Source organism: Crocodylus siamensis, chromosome 1 (assembly GCF_052110815.1).
Source record: "Crocodylus siamensis isolate JL-2025a chromosome 1, ASM5211081v1, whole genome shotgun sequence".
Taxonomy (NCBI): domain Eukaryota; kingdom Metazoa; phylum Chordata; order Crocodylia; family Crocodylidae; genus Crocodylus; species Crocodylus siamensis.
Genome location: NC_143395.1, coordinates 421,819,253 through 421,842,098, shown reverse-complemented (window position 1 = coordinate 421,842,098; position 22,846 = coordinate 421,819,253). Strand labels below are relative to the sequence as shown.

The 22,846-nt window shown below is 50.3% G+C and overlaps 1 protein-coding gene across 1 annotated transcript; it reads left to right on the top strand.

Moving 5' to 3' along the window:
- The first annotated feature begins 10,369 nt into the window (after nucleotides 1-10,369).
- Nucleotides 10,370-11,323, top strand: LOC149875594 (olfactory receptor 52M1-like). The gene has a single exon (XM_090056940.1). It carries the CDS (start codon nucleotides 10,370-10,372, stop codon nucleotides 11,321-11,323), a length of 954 nt encoding a protein of 317 aa, XP_089913066.1.
- Nucleotides 11,324-22,846: the final 11,523 nt, after the last annotated feature.

Sequence of the window (22,846 nt, the reverse complement as noted above, 5' to 3'; positions counted from 1 at the left end):
AGGTTCTTGTCTGCCCATTTGCTGAGCTTGTCCAGGTCAGCCTGGATCACCCGCCTATCTTCTGGCGTAGATGCTTTGCCCCAAAGTTTGGTGTCATCGGCGAACTTGGCCAGTCCACTCCTGACTCCAATGTCCACATCGTTAATGAAGATGTTGAACAGGATGGGTCCCAGGACAGAGCCTTGAGGGACCCCACTGGTCACAGGGCACCACGATGAGTGACTGCCATCAATCACTACCCTCTGGGTCCGACCACGGAGCCAATTTCCCAGCCAGCGAATCGTGGTGGAGCCAAGGCCACAACTGGGCAGTTTGGCCAAGAGGTGATCATGGGATACCAGATCAAAAGCTTTTTTGAAGTCAAGATATATGACATCTATCTCTTCTCCCTTGTCCAGGTGATAGGTCACCTGGTCATAGAAGGAAATGAGATTGGTCAAACAAGACCTACCCGCAACAAACCCGTGCTGGCTATCCCTTAGGATGCTAGCCTGGGCCAGTCCCTCAAGGATGGCCTCCTTAATAAACTTTTCTAAGATCTTCCCCAGGATAGAAGTCAGGCTAATGGGCCTGTAGTTAGCCAGATCCACTTTCCTCCCTTTCTCGAAGATCGGCACCACATTGGCCTTCTTCCAGTCTTCGGGCACTTCACCAGAGCACCAGGAGTTTTCAAAGACCCGTGCCAGGGGCTGGGCTATGACGCTCGCCGGCTCCTTGAGTACCCTGGGGTGCAGGTTGTCAGGGCCGGCTGACTTGAAGGTATCCAGCTTCTCAAGGTGTTCCTTCACGAGGTCAGCATTGATGGAGGGTAGGGGATCCCCCTCACCCGGATCTCCCTGTCCCATAGCAGGTATGGGCATCCCGTGTGACTGATGAAAGACTGATGCAAAGTACCTATTTAATAGGTTGGCTTTTTCCTGGGCGTCAGTTGTCAGTTGCCCCATCTGGTTTAGCAGGGGTCCAACATTGCCTTGCTTTTCCTCCGGTTCCCCACATAGCTGAAAAAGGACTTTTTGTTGTCCTTGATGCCTGAAGCTACTTGGAGTTCAGCTGCAGCCTTGGCTTTCCTGGTTTGGTCCCTGCAGGACCAGACCAGCGCGGAGTAATCCTCCTTGGAGGTGAATCCCGTCCTCCATCCTTTGTAGGCTTTCCTTTTTAGCCACAGTAGGTCCGCTAGGTCTCTGGAGAGCCAGGGGGCCTGCTGTGCCTTCTTGCTGCCTTTCCTCCGTGTTGGAATATATTTACTTGTGCACTGAGGATCGCTTCCTTGAGAAGCAACCACTCTTCTTGAACTCCCAACTCCCTGGGGTCATGGTCCCTGAGGGCCTGACCAACTACCCTCTTGAGCTTATCAAAGTTGGCTTTTCTGAAGTCAAGGACTTCTGTGTTGCTGCCTGACTTGCCAGCTTTACGGCGGATGGTGAAGGTGATCAGCTCGTGGTCGCTGTCACCCAACTTCCCATCAATCACTAGGTCGCCGATTAGGTCGTCCCCCGTAGCCAGTACCAGGTCGAGCAGCGCTTTGCCTCTCGTTGGCCCATAGACTTCTTGAGTCAGGTAAAGGTCATCCACGCATGAGAGAAAGCTTTGCGCCCGCTCAGATTTAGCTGAGTGATCTTCCCACGAGATGTCCGGGTAATTGAAGTCACCCATGACAACCAAGGTCCTGGAGCGAGCGGCCTCAGTCAGTTCCCGGGCGAACTCCTGGTCAAGCTCAGGACTTTGAGTGGGAGGTCTGTAGTAGACTCCCACCGTTGTGTCCCCTGTGCCGAATTCCCCATGAATTTTTACCCAGAGGGTCTCTACCCGTCCACGCCGGTCGCCAACATCAGCTTGCAGGGACATGTAGCTTTCCTTCACAGAGAGAGCTACACCCCCGCCCCTTTTGTCAACACGATCCCTCCTTTATAGGGTATAGCCCTCTATACCCGTGGTCCAGTCATGGGTGGAGTCCCACCAGGTCTCCGTTATCCCAATGACATCGTATTTCTTTGCACTGAGCAGGAGGACGAGCTCGTCCTGCTTGTTGCCCAGGCTCCTGGCATTAGCGTACAGGCAGGCAAGTGTGCCCTTGGGGGCTTTTGGCTTTGCCCACAGATTGTGCCAGGGCTGGGGCAGGGGTGGGGTCCCTTAAGTGCCCCCTTAAGTGCCTTGGTCCGCTGGCTTTGCAAGGGCCGTTCAGCGGGCCAGCAGGGGCAGTAGTCCCCCCATCCCCCAGCGGGCTTAGTTTAAAGCCCGGTGGAGCAGGTCAGCCAGCCTGGCTGAGAAGAGCCTCCTCCCCAGGGGGAGAGGTGGAGGCCATCTCTTCCCAGCAGCTCGCTGCCTCTCTCGCCAAAGAGTGGGCTGTGGTCATGGAAGCCAAAGCCTTCCCGGTAACACCAGCGCCGCAGTCTTTGGTTCACCGCGTGGATCCTCCTCTCCCTCCTCAGCCCATAGCCTGAGACTGGGAGGATCGACGAAAACACCACCTGAGCTCCCAGACCCCTAAGCCCCACTCCCAACTCCCTGTAGCGCCTCATGACCTGGCTGGGGGTGCTCCGAGCCGTGTCATTGGTGCCCACGTGAATAAGGAGCATGGGGTAGTGGCCTGTGGGCCAGAGGAGCTGCGGGATCCTCTCCGCAATGTCTTGGACGCGGGCCCCCAGGAAGCAGCAGACTTCCCGGGCTAAGGGGTCGGGGCGGCAGATTGCCCCCTCAGTGCCCGCAGTATGGAGTCTCCCACAACAAACACCTTACGCTTTGTCTTGGGGAGAGCGGGGCCAGTAGCTGCGGTCGAGCCTGGGTTGCCTGCGGGAGCCGGCAACTGCGTGGGCTCTGCTGGGGCTGCAAGAGGTGCGAACCTGTTGCTAAGCTCCGGCGGGGCAGGGGCCTTGGTGCGACGGGCCTTGGGGCCCTTGACCATGCCCATGACTGGGCAGAGCTGGAGGTCCCAGAGTCCTCCTTAGTCACGGAGGGGGACGGAGCTCTCCCGTGTGGCTCCCGGGGGAGAAGGGCCTGGCAGTAGGAGTCTATCTCCTGCTCACAGTCCCTGATGGCACGCAGTCCCTGGACTGTGGCCTGGAGCTCCTCCAGCTGGCACACCAGAGACCCCAGGAGGGAGCAGACCCCACAACGGGAGGTGGCCATGCTCCCAGGCCCCAGAGCCTGAAAAAGGGACAGGCAGCTTCTTCAGCCAAGAGCCAGGGGCTCCGTCTGCGTGGAGCCCGGGACCGTGGGCTCCGTCTGGGCGGCCGTCTCTGAGGTGCCCAATGGAGGGGGGCCGCAGAGCCCGAGGGGACCCTCGGGGTGTGGCGCGTGCCCATCCGTGTCATGCCTCTGGTAGGCTGGCTACGGCTGGGGCTGGCTATGGCTGTGGGGGTCGCAGGCAGGGTCTCGTGCCCTCCCGCGCCCTCCCCTGCGTGAACTCTGCGCTAACTCAAGCGCCTGTTTACGCAGTCTGTTCGCGCGGCTCCGGTCACGTGGCTCCCTGGGGGGCTGCGCCAGGTGGGGGCTTGACCCAGCCTGGCTCCATGTAGCCGCCTCCTTCCAGGGAGCGAGGCGTTGACCCCTTCCCACCACGAGCCCGCTTACCTCCGGCTGTGCTCAGGGTCGGCAGGGGGCTCGGCGTCTGCTGAGGGGGTGTCTTGGGGGCTTCAGGGCAGTGGGGGCGCAGGAGGCTTCACCCGCATGTCTCTCACCGCTCCAGAGCCTACCTGAGTGTGTTTTGGTTTTTTTTTTCCCCCCTGTTTGGTGGGCCCTTTTAAACTACGCGCATGCGCAGTGGGCCTGCCGTCGGGGAACGACGACACCAAACTTTGGGGCAAAGCATCCACGCCAGAAGACAGGTGGGTGATCCAGGCTGACCTGGACAAGCTCAGCAAATGTGCGGACGAGAACCTGATGGTGTTTAATACCGAAAAATGCAAGGTGCTCCACCTTGGGAGGAAAAACCTGCAGCATCCCAATAGACTCGGCAGTGCTACGCTGGCTAGCATTACAGAAGAATGAGACTTGGGGGTCATCATTGACCACAAGATGAACATGACCCTGCAATGCGATGCTGCAGCTAGTAAAGTGACCAAAACGCTGGCATGCATCCATAGATGCTTCTCGAGCAAATCCCCGGACGTCATTCTCCCCTTGTACTCGGCCTTGGTGAGGCCGCAGCTGGAGTACTGCGTCCAGTTTTGGGCTCCACAATTCCAAAAGGATGTGGAGAAGCTTGAGAGAGTCCAGAGGAGAGCCACGCGCATGATCAGAGGTCAGGAAAACAGACCTTATGACAACAGGCTGAGAGCCATGGGGCTCTTTAGCCTGGGAAAATGCAGGCTCAGGGGTGATGTGATGGCCACCTATAAGTTTATCAGGGGGGACCACCAGGATCTGGGGGAACGTTTGTTCACCAGAGCGTCCCAAGGGATGACGAGGTCAAACAGTCATAAGCTACTACAAGACCGGTTCAGGCTGGACATAAGGAAGAATTTCTTTACTGTCTGAGCCCCCAAGGTCTGGGACAGTCTTCCAGCGGAGGTGGTTCAAGCACCTACACTGAACACCTCCAAGAGCAAATTGGATGCTTATCTTGCTGGGAACCTATGACCCCAGCTGACTTTCTGCCCTTGGGTAGGGGCTGGACTCGATGATCTCCCGAGGTCCCTTCCAGCCCTAATGGCTATGAAATCTATGAAATCTTTTTCTGCCTCTGCACTGATGAGAAGGGAGTTCCCCAGCCTGTAGGTATGGTGCTGGTTCTTCCGCCCCAGGAGCAGCACCTTGCACTTGTATTGAAACCCATCCTATTCTTATCCACCCACCTTTGTAACCTGTCCAGATCTAGTTGTAGGACCCACTTCTCTCCACATCTTAGTGTCATCCGCAAACTTGAACAAGGTGCTTTTCACCCCCTCGTCCAAGTCGCTAATAAAGAAATTGAACAGTACAAGCTCAAGGACCGAACCCTGTGGGACCCTAGTGCCCACATCCATCCAGGTAAAAAATGACCCATCCACCACCACTCTCTGGGTATGGCCCTCCAGCCAATTTGCGACCCATCTGGCTGTGTAGGCACTGATGCCACAGTTGCCTAATTTTTTAATGAGAATGGGGTGAGAGAGTGTCGAAGGCCTTCCTGAAGTCCAGAAAGACTACATCCACCGCTATACCTGCGTCCAAGGCTTTTGTGACCTGGTCATAGAAGGCCACCAGGTTGGTCTGACAGGATCTTCCCCTGATGAACCTGTGTTGGTTGCTTCTAAACGTAATCTCCCCTGCTGGTCCCTTGCAGATGTGCTCCTGGATAATTTTCTCAAAGACCTTCCCCAGGACCAAGGTAAGACGAACGGGCCTGTAGTTTCCTGGGTCCTCCTTCCTCGCTTTTTTGAAAATGGGGACCACATTGGCTCTTTTCCTGTCATCAGGAACCTCACCAGAGCACCATGAGTGCTTGTAAAGCTGTGCCAGGGGTCCAGCAATGGCCTCTGCCAATTCCCTCAGCACCCTTGGGTAGAGATCATCTGGACCTGCTGATGTAAACATGTCCAGTCCACCAGAAGTTCCCTGACCAGGTCCTTTCTGATCCTGGGCCTGGCTGTGCCTCTCCTGAGTTCATCCGGGATCCCGGTGGGGGAGATGTCCTAGTCTTGCTCAGAAATATGGAGGCAAAGAATTTGTTAAAGAGGTCAGTGTTATCATCTGGTGCAACCATCAAATTGCCAAGCGTGTCCTACAGAGGCCCCATGTTACCCAGTGCCTTCTTTTTACTCCCTATGTATTTAAAAAAGGACTTCTTGTTGTCTTTGATCTGGGTCACTAGTCCTAGTTCTTTGTCCACCTTAGCCTTCCTTACAGCCTCCCTACAGTCTTGAGCAATGGAGGTATAGTCCTCCTTGGTGATGGCCCCTCCCTTCCATCAGGTGTATGCTCCCCTTTTTAGCTTTCAGACATTCCTGAATGCCTTTGGTGAGCCAGGGAAGCTTTTGAGCACTCTTGCCCCCTTTGATCTGCGTTTGAAGGGCTGTCACCCTTTGGGCTTGTAGGATCATCTCCTTAAGGAACGACCACTCTTCTTGGACACCTGGCTCCCCTCCCCTCGGGGCTGGACCTCAGTGCTTCCCCAACTATTCTCCTTAGATCATTGAAGTCCGCCCTCCCCTGAAGTCCAGGGCTGCTGCCTTGCTGTAGGCCTTTGCCACCTTGTGCTGGATGGTGAATCCCAGCAGGCGATGATCGCTGTCGCCCAGATGGTCGAGCACCCGCAGACCCCTTACCAGGTTGTTGCCTGTGACTAGGATCAGGTCCAGGAGGGCATTCCCCCTGGTGGGACTGTGCACCTCCTGGGTTAAGTGGAGGTCCTGTATCTCAGCTAAGAACCTACGTGAGCGGTCAGACCTGGCTGACTGCTCTTCCCAGCAGATGTCCAGGTAGTTTAGGTCACCCATGATGACCACGTCCCTTGACCTAATTGCCTCCACAAACTCACCTGAGAATTCCCGGTCTAGCTCTTCCCCTTGGTTGGATGGTTTGTAGTAGACCCCCACCATTAGGTCCCTTTCCCCCCAACCCCCTTGTATTCTGACCCAGAGCACTTCAGTCTGCCCCCCCTCTGACCCCGTGCTGTTTGCTGAGGACGTGTATTGCTCTTTGACGTAGAGCGCCACACCCCCGCCTTGCCTCCCCATTCTATCTTTTCCTAATATATAACTTCATCTTCCCTTGCTGCAAGTTGAGCCCATTGTTTCTTGTCCTGTCATCTGCCCCCACTGAGACCAGTCCAGCTTCATCCTCTTTGCAGCCCCCCTGCAGGGAGGTGAAAGCTGCTATCAAATCCCTCCTCCGTCTTCTCTTCTGCAGACTAAATCAGCCCAGCTCCCTCAGCCTCTCCACACCAGTCCTGTCCCCAGCCCCACAACCATTTTTATTGTCCTCCCCTGGACAGCAGCTATTTCAGGTATAAAAGTATTCAGCAGGAATTACACTGCATGAGCTCGCCCAATGTCGTTCTCCTCCCTGCATTTCTCTGATGCCAGGGGCTAATGTGCATTTGTGGACAGAGAACAGCGCAGCAGAAAGGAAAGCCTACAGAGTTAATTTTCAGTGTGGGATTTTCAACATTTTGAAGTTTCTCCTGGTGGGGAAAGGGAAAAGTGAGGTTTCTCCCAGCTGACTGAAGTGTCCCAGGAGACCAGGCATTAAAACAGCTATAAATACAGCTGTGCCCTGGCTTTTGTGGGAAGACAGAGTCCATGAAGCGACTGCTGAATCATGCTGACGATATGATTGAGTGCTCTGGTAGCTCCAGCCTCCCTACCCACATGGATACTACAGTCACGTCTGAAGAGTGAGTAGGACTTAAAGGAACAGCAACGGGTTTCCCATGGACTGGGGATGTTTGGTGTGACCTAGCTCAGCTGAGCTAAGCGGAGAAAGAGCATTATGTGTCTGTCTGCAGCTTCCAGCTGTGTCTGACTTGCCTCCTGATCTTTCACCTTCCTCTTGTGAGGGACAGCTGTGTTATTCACCCCACTATATGGATGGGAAACTGAGTCACAGAGAGACAGAGTTGCCCCTGATCACACAGTAAGCCTTATGAGTCTCAGATGAGTGTCCTAACCACTGCATCATCCTCTTTGATCCTTACTGCATATCTTAAAAAGCGGGGAGGTATGCAGCCAGCACCAGAGTCACAAATTATACCATCAGCCCAATGCAAACAGCCAGGCATCCGGTGCCTTGGTTTCACTGACCAGGAAGCAGGGAGAGCTGGGGATGTGTGGGGCTACCTCAAAGCAAGATGAGTAGGAGCTTCCTCTGCTCCTGGCAGTCACGGGGCCATGCTGCCCTCACATCCACTTACTTCAAGCCCTGGCAGAAAGGTTGGGGAGGGCCGAAACAGAGCAAAAGCTATGCTCCATCCCAGATGCTGAACCAAAAGGAGCATTCTTCCAATTCATTGTCATTTGTTCATTTAATTGGACTTAAAGTATGGTACTTTGATCATCCCCAGAGCATGTATCTGCGTCTAATGTCTGGTAGCCAACAAGACATTTTCCCCTATGGTCAATGGCCCAGGTTTTGCCTCCCCTTAGCGTGGGACATGGTCCTTTTCCAGCTTCTTCTGAGTATGTACTCTGTTACTTGTGCTATGGTATTAGCAGTGTATTAGCAGGTGGTATTAGCAGGTATGCTAATTAGCAGGTGTGCAGTGGTATTACCAGTGGTATTAGCTGTAGTATTATCAGGGCATTAGCAATGTCTCCTCCCTTTATCTATGTTATATTATAAATGTTATTTTGGGTGTTTCAGGTATTATGGCTGGTAGTTGTGGGAGGGTCTGAAGTGGCAATTTTGGCTTAAGTGATCATCTTGAGAGTACCTGGACCTGGACTGTTCTCAGCGGTAATAGATGATAGAACAAGGAGCAATGGGCTCAAGCTGCAGCAAGGGAAGTCAAGGTTGGATATTAGGAAAAGCTTTCTCACTAAGAGGGTGGTGAAGCACTGGGACAGGTTACCTAGAGAGGTGGTGGAGTCTCCATCCTTGGAGGCTTTTAAGACTCAGCTTGACAACTGGGTTACCAACCCTCTAGGATTGCCTTGGAGTCTCCAGGAATTAGATATAAATCCCCAGGAGACTGCTGAGAGTCACCTGGGAGAGAAATGATAGGTCATTCATTAAAATAAATATTAAATGTTGAAACCAATTTATACAGGAGTCCAGTGGGTTTTTAAAATGTAATCATAATGTGCATTTTCCTTCCCGATGTAAAGTCTATGCACCGTAATCAGTAATTGATATACGCAAGCACACAGGCACGTTATTGTCATTATGTCATGTGATGGAATAGATAAAATAGATAAAATGTCATTATGTCATGTCATGTCACGTCATTATATCATGTCATGTCATATGTTGTTATGTCACGTGATGACATAGATAGATAGAAGTGCATGGGCACATTAATGTCATTATGTCATGTGATGAAACTTCCCAGAATAGATTCAAATAGAGTTGGCAACCCTACTTGACAAAGCCTTAGCTGGGATGATGTAGTTGGAGCTAGTCCTGCCTTGAGCAGGGGGTTGGACTAGATGCGATATCCCAAGGTCCCTTCAACGCTCAGTTTCTATGCATCTTTGAATAGTTTGGAAAAGGGTCCTTCCAGTCCCACTTTCCTGTATCTGTATAGAGCATATACTGCTTCTATATATTAGACAAATAAAAAGATCCATATGGGAATAGATAGATCAGTGATTCTCAGCCTGGGTGCAGTGGCAATGTTAGCACTGCTAAATGTGCAAGCAACTCACAAGATAAACCCAGAGATGTCAACTAGGAAGCCAGTGTTTAAACCCATTCTGACATGCTATGGGCTTTCTAAGTTCTTTGCCAAAAAAAAGTTACTCCATTGTTTTCTGTAATAAAAAATAAAGTGAAAACTAAGAACTGGCCTTTTATGATGGATGTCTTGGGTCTAATGAGGACTGTCTTGAGCCTAAAAAGACTGAGAACCACTGAGATAGACAGATAGATAGATAGATAGATAGATAGATATCACACGTGGTTCAGTAATTTTACTGTCTTACCAAATCGAGATGTTTATGTTTGCTTTCTTAGAAAATCTAGCAACATTTTTCCCACTGTTTCTTTCACATTAGTTGATGAATTTCTGAGTTTGGGTATTCAATATCACCACTTTTCTCAGAGGCATTTGTGAAAGCATTGTCTCAATGCAGTTTAAAATTTAAGAGACTTGATGTTTTCTTTGCTTGGTACTAAGACACTGGAAAGCAGTAATAAGCATTGGGATGGGAGGGTAAATTTAGACCAAGAGATACAGCAATTAAATGAAAGGCTCCTCTATTAATGCCACACAAGCCATGATTTTTCCACCTGTAGACAATTCAATCTGTTCAAAGCTTAGGTACTGCCAAAGATCATAACTCAGCCATCCTCAGCATGTGATATGCAGATTGCACCCTCTATCATTTTTACTTAATCTCACATTCCTGCATGGGGTCATCTTATTCATAAAAATATCCAAAAGGAAAATACTATCCAAAAACTATAGTCCCAATCCAGATCCACTGCTATAAATGCACCCACCTCTTAGATCCCTGGAGGTACTGGAGCAGGGCTTAATTAAACCATAGTCTCAAAGACTTTAGGGCCAGAAGGAGCCAGTGTGACTGTCTCCTTTGACTTCCATCCAGAGAAACTCACTAATTAGTAAATGACCTGTTAAGCACACCCAGCATGGTCAGATTAGTAGGGCAGTTTCTACCCCATGTTGAGGCTCTTTGGAGAGCAATGCAGTCACTGGTAACCAGCAGACATTGCCTCTCGTTGCAGGGAAGGAAACACCTCCTGAAACACCTTCCAAAGATGAGCATACATGATGCCACCCTTCAATGGCTCCTGCTTCAGTCCCACAACGTTCCTCCTCATCGGCATCCCTGGACTTGAACCCTTGCACATGTGGATCTCTGTCACCTTCTGCTCCATGTATGTCATTGCCTTCCTGGGGAACTGCACCATCCTCTTCATCATCAAGACAGAACAGAGCCTGCATGAGCCCATGTACATTTTCCTCTCTATGTTGGCTGTCATTGACCTGATCCTCTCCGCCTCCACCATCCCCAAGTTGCTGAGCATCTTCTGGTTTAATACCCGGGAAATCAGCTTCAGCGCCTGCTTCCTCCAGATGTTTGTCATTCACTCCTTTTCCACCATAGAGTCTGGGATCTTCGTGGCTATGGCCTGTGACCGGTATATAGCCATCTGCAAGCCCTTGAGACACAAAACCATCCTAACCAATGCAATCATCATGGCTATTGGGCTGGCAGCCGTGACCCGGGGAGTACTGTACATCCTCCCTCTGCCCCTGCTCACCACACAATACACGTACTACCGGACCAATGTCATTGCCCACTCCTACTGCGAGCACATGGCTGTGGTGATGCTGGTTTGTGAAGACATCACCATCAGCAACCTCTATGGCTTGGCAATTGGCTTCCTAGTGCTGGTCATGGACTCACTCGTCATCCTCCTGTCCTACGTCATGATCCTGCGAGCCGTCCTCCGGCTTGCCTCCATGGATGCCCGCCTCAAGACTTTCAGCACTTGCATCTCCCACCTCTGTGCCATCTTGGCTTTCTACACACCCATTGTGGCATCATCCATGACGCACCGCTTTGGGCAGCATGTGTCTCCTCACATTCACATCCTGCTAGCCAACTTCTACCTCCTTGTGCCGCCCATGCTTAACCCCATTGTGTACGGTGCCAGGACCAAGAAGATACGGCATAGGGTGCTCAAGATGTTGTGTCCCAGGAAACACTTCCTCTGAACACCAGAAAGCAAGCACCTTCTTTGAGAAATTGCTTCAGCATGTCTTTATCTACTGCAGTCTCTGGAAAGACCAAGATCCACAGCTAAAACACAGTCATCATCTCTACTCTCCACTACGGATGTGAAACATGGGTGATCAACCATTGTCATCTCAAGAGTCTGGAGTGGTATCATCAATGATGCCTTCCAAAAATCCTCCACATCCAGTGGAGGAGATCTCTCCAGAAATGCAAGTGTCATTGTTGAAGCCAATGTTACCAGCATTGAGTTGGTGATCTTCAAGCACCAACTTTGCTGGACCAGCTATTGTATGCCTGTCTCTTGCCTCCCAAAACAAGAGCTCTACTCCCAACTTAGTAAGAGCAAGAGATCTCATGGAGGCCAGAGGAAATGCTACAAGGAGACAGTGAAGACACCTCTCAAGAAAAGGGATGCTGACATCAAGAATTGGGAAGAGCTTGTTGCTGACCAATTCCAGTGGTGCCACAACCTCAACCAAGCAACAGCCCATTTTGGGATAATGTGTCTTGCTGACAAAGCAGAGAAAAGAGAGTAGAGGAAGGAAAAGGAAAGGCATCGCATCCTGCAACCTACTCTCCCCTGTGGAAAGACCTGCAACTTCTGTGGACAGATCTGTGGCTCAAGGACTGGACTCTTCAGTCACCTCCAGACCCATCGGTAAGCCATGGTAGAGATCATCCTCAAATTGAGGGATTGCTGATGACAATGACCTGTGAATGCTGCTTCTGCCCAGTTCTGCACTGAAGGGCAGTGGACAAAGGGGCAGGTCTACGCACAAGAATGGTGGGTTGGTTGCATTGCTGGCATGCCACGGCATGGTGAACCCAGCAAGCACAGGGCACAATAGCTGTGGAGACACAGTGGCATGGACTTTATAACCACAATACCAAGTCCAAAGGACTTCTGTGTAGGTACTCCGGTAGCTAGCACCTGATGGAGTCTTCCTGGCTGCATCTTCACTGCTCTAGTGATCCATCCAGGCTCACACAGGGATGTTATACATCACAATCACACCTTCATCCTGCAATGTCAACATACCTGTGTCTCGTACACATGGGGTGTTTGATTAACCTTGGGGATTAAGTGCTGGTGAGGGAAAGAGGGGAGCCAGGTTCAGTTCCCAACTCTGCCACACTTCCCCAGTGTCCCTTGGTCAAGTCATTTCACCCAATTTGTGTCTATCACTGACATGTGAGTGACCAGACTCTCCTACTTGCTGGGGTGTGGTGCAGCTAAAGGATAGGGTCACTGGAAGTCAGTGAAATTTAAGCAGAAATCTCCTTTGTAAATTTGCATTTGCAAGGTGCTCCGATGCCATGGTGAGTGGCCTGATATAAGGACCTAGCACTTGGATGCTTATCTTGTTGGGGTGATCTGACCCCAGCTGACTTCCTGCCCCTTGTGCAGGGGGCTGGACCCGATGATTTCGCAAGGTCCCTTCCAGTCCTAATGTCTATGAATCTGTGAAAGCATGTTGAGTTTGTTGAGTTTAGGTGAAGATGGATGTGAAGAAATACGTGGTATATCTTGTACTTGCTTGGTGGCAGCAGCCTTCACAGAGAACCTGCGCCCATGACAGTCCCTCCGGGCAAGCGTATTTTTGTAATTAAGCACCCTGGGATGAAAAACCTTCTGTGGGACCGCCAGGAACTCGTGCTGTCTCTCAAGCCTCTTCATGTGGTTTTGGTTTGAGCAGAGATGAATTTTCTCTAATAAAGTCTCCAGTTGCCTTCACAATGTGCCTCTCTGATTATCTGATATTGCCCTCCCCCCCGCTCCAAAGGCAATGGGAACATCCTAGGGAAGAAGAAAGAGGCAGAGGAGGGTGCTATGAGGTGGTGCAACGTGGTGGCTTTGGGTCTAAAAATCAGGGGAGCGAGGCTGATGTCAGGGGAGGGCATGAGGCATGTGCAAAGGAGGGGAAAGGAGCAATGCACCAAATAGAGAAGCTGGCCTGCCCACAGGTACAGCTATCCCAGGGCCCAGGCTGATGCATGAAGCTGAAATACTCTAGATATGGCCTATTCCTTGAGCCCTAAAGCCATCCCTTTCTGCCCACAGTTTGGGACACAGACATGAAGCCTTGTAGAGAATTGATGTCCACCACCCACAACCACCATCCCTCAATGCAGGTGCTTCAGCTACCAAAAGGAGCCCCCATCACCCTTGACCCATCATTTCCTTTCCCCATCCATGCACTTTCCTAACCAAAACTACCACATCTGCCTTCTCACTCTCCTTCCCTCAACCCTCCAGAAACTGGTCTTCCAGCCCTCCAGCCTCTACACACCCAGCCCCTTTCTCCCTCCTGTCATAACTACTGGGCCTGGCCTGCCTGGGGCCCAGACAAGGGATGGGTTGGAGGCTTACAGACTGAGTGACTGTTGCCATGAAATTTAGCCCAAAATCAAGCTAATAAGAGCCAGGCACACACCGGGAGCTTTGTCTGGAGGAGCCCTTCTGACTTACTTTAAGACAGGCAGGGGTTTGGGCTCTTCACGAGATCATAAGAAAGTCAAGCTGGAAGAGACTTTACGAGGTTATATCCAGTCCATCCCCCTGCTCAAGGCAGGGTTAGCCCTGACTAAACCATCCCAGAAAAGTGTCTGTCTATCCTAGACTTGAAAATTTCCAGGGATGGAGAGTCCACAACTTTTCTAGGTGCTTGTTACAATGCCTGATGGCCCTCAGAGTTATAAAGTGCCGCCTCGTCTCCAACCTTTGCTGCATTTTGAGGCCATTGCTCCTAGTTCTGTCCCCGATGGCCACAGAAAAAAAAATTATCTCCATTATTTTTATAATTTCCCTTCAGGTATCTGAAGACTGTTATCAAACCCCGCTTCAGCCTTCTTTTCCCCAAACTAAACAACCCTCAATTCAATTCAATTTATTATTAAGGATTCTGGCTAAATGCTGTGCTCCCAAAGACACCATAACATATATACACCCATACTCAACAACCCTAGTTCATTCAGTCTTTTTTCCTGCATCTTGCCTCCATGTTTTCTGTGGATGAAAGAAGTCTAAAACCCTGCCGTGTAGGGAAGAATTGGTGGGGGGAAGTAATGTGTTGGCTTTTTTTGGTGGTGTTATTTTGTTTGCTCTTCCTTCCTTGCTTTGCATTCATTTCCACTCCCAGCTTTGGGCCTAATGGATGAACATCAGACCAGGGGGATACTTGGATTTAAGAGGGAGTTATGAATAGCTCTAGGCTGAATCTTCACCCAACATTGGTTCTTCTGCAGGAAACTCCATGCAGCAGCTGCATCTCAGCTCCCATCCAGCCATCCAACCTGATTTGGACAGGACAGACTACCAAGTAAGGAGATCCTTGCATAGGTGGGAAGCCAATTCATCTTTCCCATTGCCCTGTGAAAGGGATCCTATATAGGGATTGAGTCCTGCATTCATTTCTCCTCTTCATTCCTGTTGCCTTTTTGATCTGTACCTGTCTTGAAGAGGCTTTGGCAACACTTATAGCAAGGTGAGGAGACAGAGGAGGGTGTGTCGACACCCCCATTAGCTTTTCCAGGGTTTGAGGAAAAGCTGTTCTCAGTGGTGGCAGATGACAGAGCAAGGAGCAATGGGCTCAAGCTGCAGCAAGGGAAGTTGAGTTTGGATATTAGGAAACACTTTATCACTAGGAGGGTGGTGAAGCACTGGAACAGGCTCCCCAGAGAGGTGGTGGACTCTCCATCCTTGAAGGTGTTGAAGACCCGGGTAGACAAAGCCTTGACTGGGATGATGCAGTTGGGGCTGGTCCTGCTTGGAGCAGGGGGTTGGACTACATGTGGCCTCCTGAGGTCCCTCCCAACCCTCATTTTCTATGTGATCCTTAGGAAAGGGGACAGAAAGATGCAACTGCTTTTCTAACTCAGCATTGTTCCTGCCAGACCCGCCGCTGTTGTAAATCACTGTAGCTCTGTTGGCTTCACCACACCACCACTGATTTACCCCAGGTGCACAACTGGCCTCAGAGCTATTGACAATACAGAAGACCTCCTAGGTATTACACAGGGCATAGACACCTAATTAAACAGAGCACAGACACCTAATTAACCCATGGACCAGGACACTTCTTCCTTCCCCCATTCTGGCTATTTCCATTCACTTCGTTCCCCTCCTATCCATCTCCCACCATCTCTACTTCACTGCAGTGGCTCTCACTAAGGTCTCTGGTGACCACAGCCAGGGCTTGGGACAAAATTCAGTCCTCCGTGTAGTAAAAGCAGACAACCCACCTAAGGAAGCATTCCCAAAGGGTTTCTGGAGCTGGCCCAAGGCATGTTGGTGACAGCAGTGGTCATAGCATCGTATCATCATAGAAAATGAGGGTTGCAGGAACCTCAGGAGGTCACATCTAGTCGAATCCCCTACTCCAAGCAGGACCAGCCCCAACCACATCATCCCAGACAAGGCTTTGTCTATCCTGGTCTTCAAACCCTCCAAGGATGCAGATCCCACCACCTCTCTGGGTAACCTGTTTCAGTGTTTTACTACGCTCCTCATGAGAAAACTTTTTCTAACATCCAACCTCAACTTCCCTTGCTGCAGCTTGAGCCCATTGTTCCTTGTCCTGTCGTCTGCCCCCACTGAGACCAGCCCAGCTCCGTCCTCTTTGCAGCCCCACTGCGGGGAGGTGAAGGCTGCTATTCAACCCCCCTCAGTCTTCTCTTCACCAGACTCAATCAACCCATTCCCTTAGTTTCTCCTCACCAGTCATGTCCCCCAGCCCCAAAACATTTTCATTGCCCTCCTCCGGACTCTCTCTAATTTCTTCCACATCCTTTCTGTAGTGGGGGCCCACAACTGGACACAGGACTCCAGGTGTGGCCTCCCCAGTGCCGAATAGAGGGGAAGAGCTTGGGCTTGTGAGGAAAAGCTCGTTAGTTGCTCAGTAATATGGGCCCAAAGCACAAAGTTCAGACCTGGGTTCCCTGAAATTTCAGGGATGTTCTGAGAACCAGTGCCGGCCCATTGCTAGTAACTGGTATCAGAATAACCAAGTGGTTCAAGGTATCACAAGGGACCTTTCCACCTCCCCAGACAGCATTGTGGAATAACCCAGGTGTGTTTTTTTAAGTCCATAAGAAATACCAGACTGGGTCAGACCAATGGTCCATCGAGTTCAGTAGCCTGTCCAGGACAGTGGCCGAAGCGGATGCTATACAGAGAGAGCATTGAACTGGATTTCTCTAGAGAGATCTATCCCCAGTCCAATACCTGCCCTAGCATCCACCATGCATTGGATTAGAGATGCCAAAGGGAACCTCTCCAGCCATTCTGCACAATTGCCATGAACAGATCTATCATCCAGGAATTGATCCAGACCCTCGTTGAACCTGGCTCTGCTCTCTGCCTCCACCACCGCCTGCAGCAATGAGTCCCACGAGTGATGAATGCCTTTCTTTGAACCACCTTGCATTGGCCACTCTTGGGGGAAGGACCCAGAGGGAGCAAGGGTCGGGGAGTTGGTTCTCACAACACGTTTTCCACAACTCCTGACTTCTGTGGAGGGAAAGAGTGAAGATTTCCGTGCAGCCGTGTGCGAGGAATCGCCCACACTTTTTGCCGGGGTTGCTGTGAGCACGGAGATAGATACTCATCTAGCAGCCAGTGAACAGCAATCCATGCAGAGATGTGCATCTTGCATGCACGGGTGCGGGGGAGTCCCAGACACCCCTCACTTCACCCCTTTTCGCCATGCTGCGTGTTTCATGGCATGCCTCCTCTGGGATCCTCTGATCCCAGAAGCAGCTCAGTCTGAATCACAACGATGAGTGGATGAGAGCAGTGGAGGGTGAGGGACAGTTACGAGGGAGTTGAGATGCACAGGCCAGCGATCAGATCACAACCTGTGCTAATAAGAACAATGGTCGCAGGTCATGACCCGGTTTCCCTGCTCCCTACCCCTTATCTCAGAGAAACTGGCAGGGATACAGAAATTTGAACCTGAACTGTATCAAACTCCTCCACACAAAGGCTGGGAGTCTGGCACCTTCTGCCACCCCTGAGGACAGATACTGAAGGTAGTGTGTCTGCGTATCCTCCGCTGTACGGAGCAGCTCTTGGTCACGTTGCCTGATTGATGATATCCCAATAAACAGGGATATAGTTTGAAGGAACTTTCTTTGGCTTCTTTTGTACTTCTCCGGATAAAATAAGAGCCCCCCGAGTCATCATGGGCGTAAGGTTAGCTCATCATCACATCCAGTCCCCTACTATACCACAAACAGCCACACCATACAGTGCCTTTCATAAACTGATCAGGATACACCTTAAAACAAGCCAGGGTTTCAGCCCCAAATGCTCTGAGAAGCTGTATCAGAGGCTTATTCCTTTAACAGATGATTGAATCATAGAAAGTGAGGGTTGCAGGGACCTTGGGAGGTCACATCTAGTCCAACCCCCTGCTCCAAGCAGGACCAGCCCTAACTCCATCATCCCAGCCAAGGCTGTGTCTAACCGGGTCTTCAAAACCTTGAAGGATGGAGACTCCACCACCTCTCTGGTTCTCTCTTCTTCTGATTTCTATCCTAAATGTATTCATGGCCAGTTTAGACCCATTGGTTCTGTAATAACTGCCCCTGCTATATATCGATGGAAATGTTATCCCCTTCTAGCCTTTATTTTGCAAGCCACAGTCTTCTCTCTCTTCTCTTCCCCTTCTCAGCCCTTCTCGGTAGCTGGCCCAAGCTAAATTCCTCTTTCCTGAGCATGAATGACCCACCCTGCTCACAGCACTGCAGATGAGAGCTTTGGACCAGGACCTTAGCACTTCCTCTATGCACTGGATGAACCTCTTCTGATACATCTGAGATCACATGAGCCCTTCTTCACAACCACAGCGCCCTGCGATCAAGGGATATGCCCAAGCTTTGCTGTTTCCAGACAAGGATCTCCCAGCTTACAGCAGAAGCTCTTCTTGGGGGTCCTGCATTCATGACCCTGCACTTACTGCATCTCCCCCCATCTCTGTCACTGCAGTCCACAAAGCCACCCCATTCTTCTCCTAATCCGTATCTTCTCCATCCTAATCCCGTATGGTACCCCAACAAATGTTTAACTGAAGTCCAGGTAGCTGAGATTTAGCAATTTCCCTATGTCTAGACCAGTGGTCTCCAAAGTGGGGTGCATGCACCCCAGGGGGTGCGCAAGTCGATCCATTGGGGTGTGAGAAGAAAATATTAGAACTTCTATTTATATTTATATAAATATACATATATTGGGTGAGCATGCTCAAATTTTCTTTACTGATAGGGGCGCGCGATCAAAAAAGTTTAGAGACCACTAGTCTAGATAGTCAGATCTCTTACTGAAGAAAGCTACCTGATTCATCTGATATGATCCACCTAGGGTAAACCTAAATTGCATTTTATCTTCCTTTTCCTTTGTATCCACATCCTTAAATATTCTTTCCTCTCCCCCCCCCCCAAAAAAGCTCTGTACACTTTCTTTCCTTTCTTAAATAAAGGTCCTACATTTGCTATTCTTCCTACTTTTCTCCCCCACCCTTGCCTTGACTATACATTTCAGATCTCTTTAAGTCAAAGAGTTTTAATCTCTTTGACTTAAAAAATCCCAAACCTCCTCTCCAGTCAAGTCCCTCTGCCCCTGACCCCCCTCAGTCCAGTTGACTTATTTAAAGGGTTTCTTTCATTTAAGAACAGTTGCCCTTTTGACACCCAAAGCCCTTTAGCTCAGACCTCTCATTGACTCTGAAGCCTAATTCAAGCTGATTCTGAGCTTAATGCTCACTTGAGCCACGGCTGATTTCTGTGACCAGCTCTTCAGAGCTGTCCTCGTTGCTTAACAAAAGCACAGAAAAGCAGTACAGACGAACAAAAAGGATGTTTTGGTGAGGGGTTTTCTCTTCCCCCTTGCTCCTGTTACACCCCCAGGGTGGCACCAGGGAGCTCCTGTGCTAATGTTTTGTTTCTAGAGACTCGAGACTCCTTGAACTATCGAACGACCGCTGCTGTGCTAGAGGCTCTGCAGTGAAAGAGGCCTTTGCCCCAGGGCTGTCTACCTGAATATCCACAGCACTCATCTCTTACACTGGCATTTTCACCCTTAAAAATCAAAGCACTTTACAATGCAGAAGGATATAGGATTGCCATTAGATTCAGTCCTCTGCTATTGCAGGAAGCGTGCCATTGTTTCCATTTTACAGGTGGAAAAACTGAGACAGCAGGGCAGCTGGGGTCACACAGCAGGGTGGTGGCAGTGCTGGGAAGGAGCCCAGGTCTCCTGTGCAGTGGTCTCCCCACTAGACCACGCTGCCTCCAGTGAAATCAAAGGGAATGGACTAGCAAAGGGGCAGAAAGGTGGATCTCAGCCAAGCCAGCTTCAAAATAGATCTGGCATTCACACTGGGCCTGATACTGGTTCCTCCTGACATCCCATGACTCCAACCAAAACCGGGCTGGATCCTAAACAGGGAATATTTTATATCCCTGGTAGAGCAATGATTACAATGGCCTGAAGCACAGCACATGATTGTTATTCGACTGTTGTTGTTGGTGAATCATTGAGTCCCTGTGACTGGGAGGTGAAGTTTATAGGAATCTTTCCAAGAAGAAAAAAAGGCACACTAATAAGAATAATAATATTAATAATAAAGATAATAATAATAGTAGTAATAGTGATAGTGGAAGTGGTGTTAGCAATGCCCTAAAATTATCATTATTGTTATTATTGCAGTTGCTGTTAATGACAATTAATTATTATTAATTATAATAGTGTTTAGTGTGGGTTGTGTTAGTGTTAGTAGTATTTTTATTATCATTATCATTACTACTACTACTACTATTTTAGGGCATTGCTAACACCGCTACCAATAATAATAATAATGATGATGATGATGATGATACTGTTTGTTGTTGTTGTTATTTTAGGGCATTGCTAACACCACTACCCCTACCAATAATAACAATTATTATTATTACTACTACTACTACTATTTTAGGGCATTGCTAACACCACCACTAGTACTACTACTAATAATAACGATATTGGGTTTTTTGGTGTTAATAATGCTTTGAAACGATGACAATGATGACAATGCCTTGCATTTCATGCCTTTTCTCCCCAAATGATGGCCTGCACCATGTGGCTGGGTTCACATCAGGCCATGGGACAGCTCAGTGCCTGGTACTGCCTGCCTGGAAGGAGGGGTGAAAGCATGGGCTGGTGGTGGCTGGTGCTGGGAAAGGCTCCTGGGCTTCTCCTGCCTGTCCCTTCCTGGGCTTACAGCTCGGCCTGGGGAGAAGCCGGCAGCACAGCCCTGCGCTAGCTGCTGGAGCCTCTTGTGCTGACCAAAGGGTCCATCGTGTGGCCTGAGCCTCGCATTGCAGGAGACCAGCAACACAGCTTGAGTTAGAAAACAGAGACCAGAAAAGCTGAAAGTGTCTCCACTGACCACCATGCAATGAGTCTGCATTTACAGCGGTGCAATGAGACCCACTGGTCCGAATACCCACAGGACCCCCCCACCCCTGTCTTTGGCAGACTCAATCCAATACACCCCGTTCCACGGTGCCCCAAGCTAGGGTCACAAATGAGGCGGGGGTCGGTTCAGGGGGACATAGGATTGGACACATTTCTGCACAGGCACATTTAATAGGAAGCATTGATTCATTTCTGATTGATGGGTTATTTCTCAGGCTCCTATTCCAAGCCAGGGCTGCAGGCCCTTTCAGTTCCTTATTTGCTTGTTTTTGCATCTGTCGGTCCTGTGTACCTGCACATTTCTGGCACCGTCGCTGAGGCCAGGGTCACGGGGGACCCCAGAGTTTGGCCATCATTTAGTAAGTGGACCCCACGGAAAAAACACAGCTCTCCCTTGTTGACACGGCGGCCTGAATAGCACTGGGCCTCGTTAGCGCTAGGCAGCCGGTCACTGAGGAAAGCACTGCAGCCAGATAATGAACCCCCTGATGCCTCTTCTCATTAGCCAGCCTCTTGCTTTCTAATTTCTAATCTAGCCCTTGGGTCAAGTGTCCAAAGGCAAATAACAGCTTAACCCTGAGGCTGCCAGACAAGCTGACGGTGATGTTTTTGTTCATGTAAATGTGCATTGACATAAGACATCAGCCACATTTGACAGGCACTTACAGTGCTGGATCACAGGGAAAGCCTTCAGGAGATGTCATGAAGCAAGGGCAGACTCTGGCCTCAGTCCTGCCTTACCTCTGCCCTGCTTCTCTTGTGGCCTAATGGGGCAATGCTGATACCCCTCACATCTGGGCAGTGTCGCCACCACCTAATCCGAGAGGCACCTATGAGCTGGTGTGTACCTCTCCATGGGAGGGATGCCTGTTCATGTTAGCATAGGCCTGGAGTGTCCCTTAGCCAAGGAGCACAGATACTGCAGAGACTAGGGACAGAGAGATGGAGCAAAGGTTTTAGGAGACACCTAAGCTAGCTATGAGGCTGAGCTCACCCAAAAGTCATCTCACTTGTAGCCTAGCCCATACCAAAAGCCAAGAGAAAGGCCGCCATGTGCTAGCTACCTCCCCCACTACGCACCAGCCTATCCTTATGCTGGCTGAGATAAAGTTTCTAGCCTAACAAAGAGCAAAGCAGAAAACTTCCCAGGGATCCTTGGGGGAAGACACTTCCACGTCTGGATGCAGAGTCAAGCTTTGAAGGGACCTTCTGGCCTAGCCAATTAGGACTGATGATGTTATCGAAACAGGTCTCCCTCTGGTACCTCCAGGCTCTAGCCCCAGGGCTGCACAGGCCTCTGGGAAGCAAAAGCCAGCCCAGATTTCATGAACTTCATGGAAGTTTAGACATGGCTTTTCCTTTTGCCAGATGGGCCATGCTGCTGGCCCTGGGGAGAGAGCACTGGCCTGTAATGCTCGAAGCAGCGGGAACATCGGGGTGATGCAAAGTGCAGAGTAAATGATGCCATCCTTGCACATCAGCCGGGCGTATCCTGCTGTCCGCCAGACTGGTGTGAATCAGGAGTAATGCCTCTGCAGGATTGGGGCCGAGGTGAGGGTGGCACGAAGGCATCGCAAGTTGGATTGGGGTTATGATCTGCAATGGTCCCTCGAGGCTACAGTGAGCAACCCCCCTGCACGCACCAGGTCAGCTCCATGAGAAGCGTCTGCCCAGCAGCTGCGTGGCGCGTCAGGATCCCACAGTTCACAGCACACGCCGCGGCACAAGCATCGCATGACACCAACAACATGTCAGCCAGGCGGCAGGCTGCCCACAGCCCCTCAGACCCTGGCACGGATGGGAGCTCTGCTCTGCCCAGTTTCAAAACTTGGCTTTTGTTTCAAGTCAAAAAGACAGATAAAAATGTGGAAATTCCCCAAACAAGCTCAAAACTCTCCTTGGCCTGACAGACTCATCTAATTCTGACAAGGGCTATTTTTGTTTTTCATCTAAATTCTGCCTTGTACCATAAGACAGCGTTTTTAAGCCACAAACAAAATGTTGCATTTCAGACATTGCATTGCGTTATAATGCAACATTATAGTTGCAA